Below are 690 nucleotides of genomic sequence, written 5' to 3' on the forward strand. Positions count from 1 at the left end.
GGAGGCAGGGTCCAGGGGCCGAGGGAATGAGGAGCCACTGACCTCGGGACTGCAGGCCTGAGGGAGGGGCTTTGGGCCTTGGCCGGTCCTGCAGCCCCCCCTGTGCCCCCAGGAAGTGGGAGTGAGACCAAGCGGGCGTGCACCACCACGATCGACACTGTGTGCAGCTGCCGGCCCGGCACCCAGCCCCCGGGGGAGCCCAGCTGCACAGTCCGGCCGCCACCGTCTTCATCTTCGTCTTCGTTGCAGACTGTGCCCCGTGCCCCCCCAGACACTTCTCCCTGGGCAACAACGAGGCCTGCAAACCCTGGACCAAGTGAGTGTCCTGGGGCTGGACGGATCGGGCCCCTGGGACCGGGGAGCCACATCCCCCATGGTGGCATCGCCCTGCTCAGCCCTGGCCCGGCTCATCCGGGCCCTCGGGCCTCCCTGCTGGGCTGCACGGGGAGCGGGGAGACCAGCCTAGGACCGGGATTGTGGGAGGTCCTCTCGCCACGGCTGGGAGCTGTATTAGGACTTCATGGTGGGGCAGGGGTTGGGGTGAAGGGCTGGGAGGAGCCAGTGGGAAGCAGAGTGAGCGAGGGGATGTGGGGTGAGCAGGCCCTGGAGACCCTGAGGGTGGGGCCAGGCTGGGGGGTGGCAGGGACGCAGTCTCCACAGTCCTGGCCCAGTCCCGGGCCCCTGGGAGCC

The 690-nt window shown here is 69.9% G+C and overlaps 1 protein-coding gene across 1 annotated transcript in view; it reads left to right on the forward strand.

Moving 5' to 3' along the window:
• The window catches only part of TNFRSF4 (tumor necrosis factor receptor superfamily, member 4), a 2,050-nt gene extending 1,640 nt beyond the window's left edge, over positions 1–410 (forward strand). Inside the window, exons 4-5 of the mRNA XM_014543801.1 lie at positions 113–213; positions 249–410. Of these exons, the coding sequence (XP_014399287.1) occupies positions 113–213; positions 249–320 (173 nt within the window). The 3' untranslated portion in view covers positions 321–410. The remainder of the gene's footprint in view (positions 1–112; positions 214–248) is intronic.
• Positions 411–690: the final 280 nt, after the last annotated feature.

This window comes from Myotis brandtii, unplaced genomic scaffold (genome assembly GCF_000412655.1).
Source record: "Myotis brandtii unplaced genomic scaffold, ASM41265v1 scaffold334, whole genome shotgun sequence".
Classification (NCBI taxonomy): domain Eukaryota; kingdom Metazoa; phylum Chordata; class Mammalia; order Chiroptera; family Vespertilionidae; genus Myotis; species Myotis brandtii.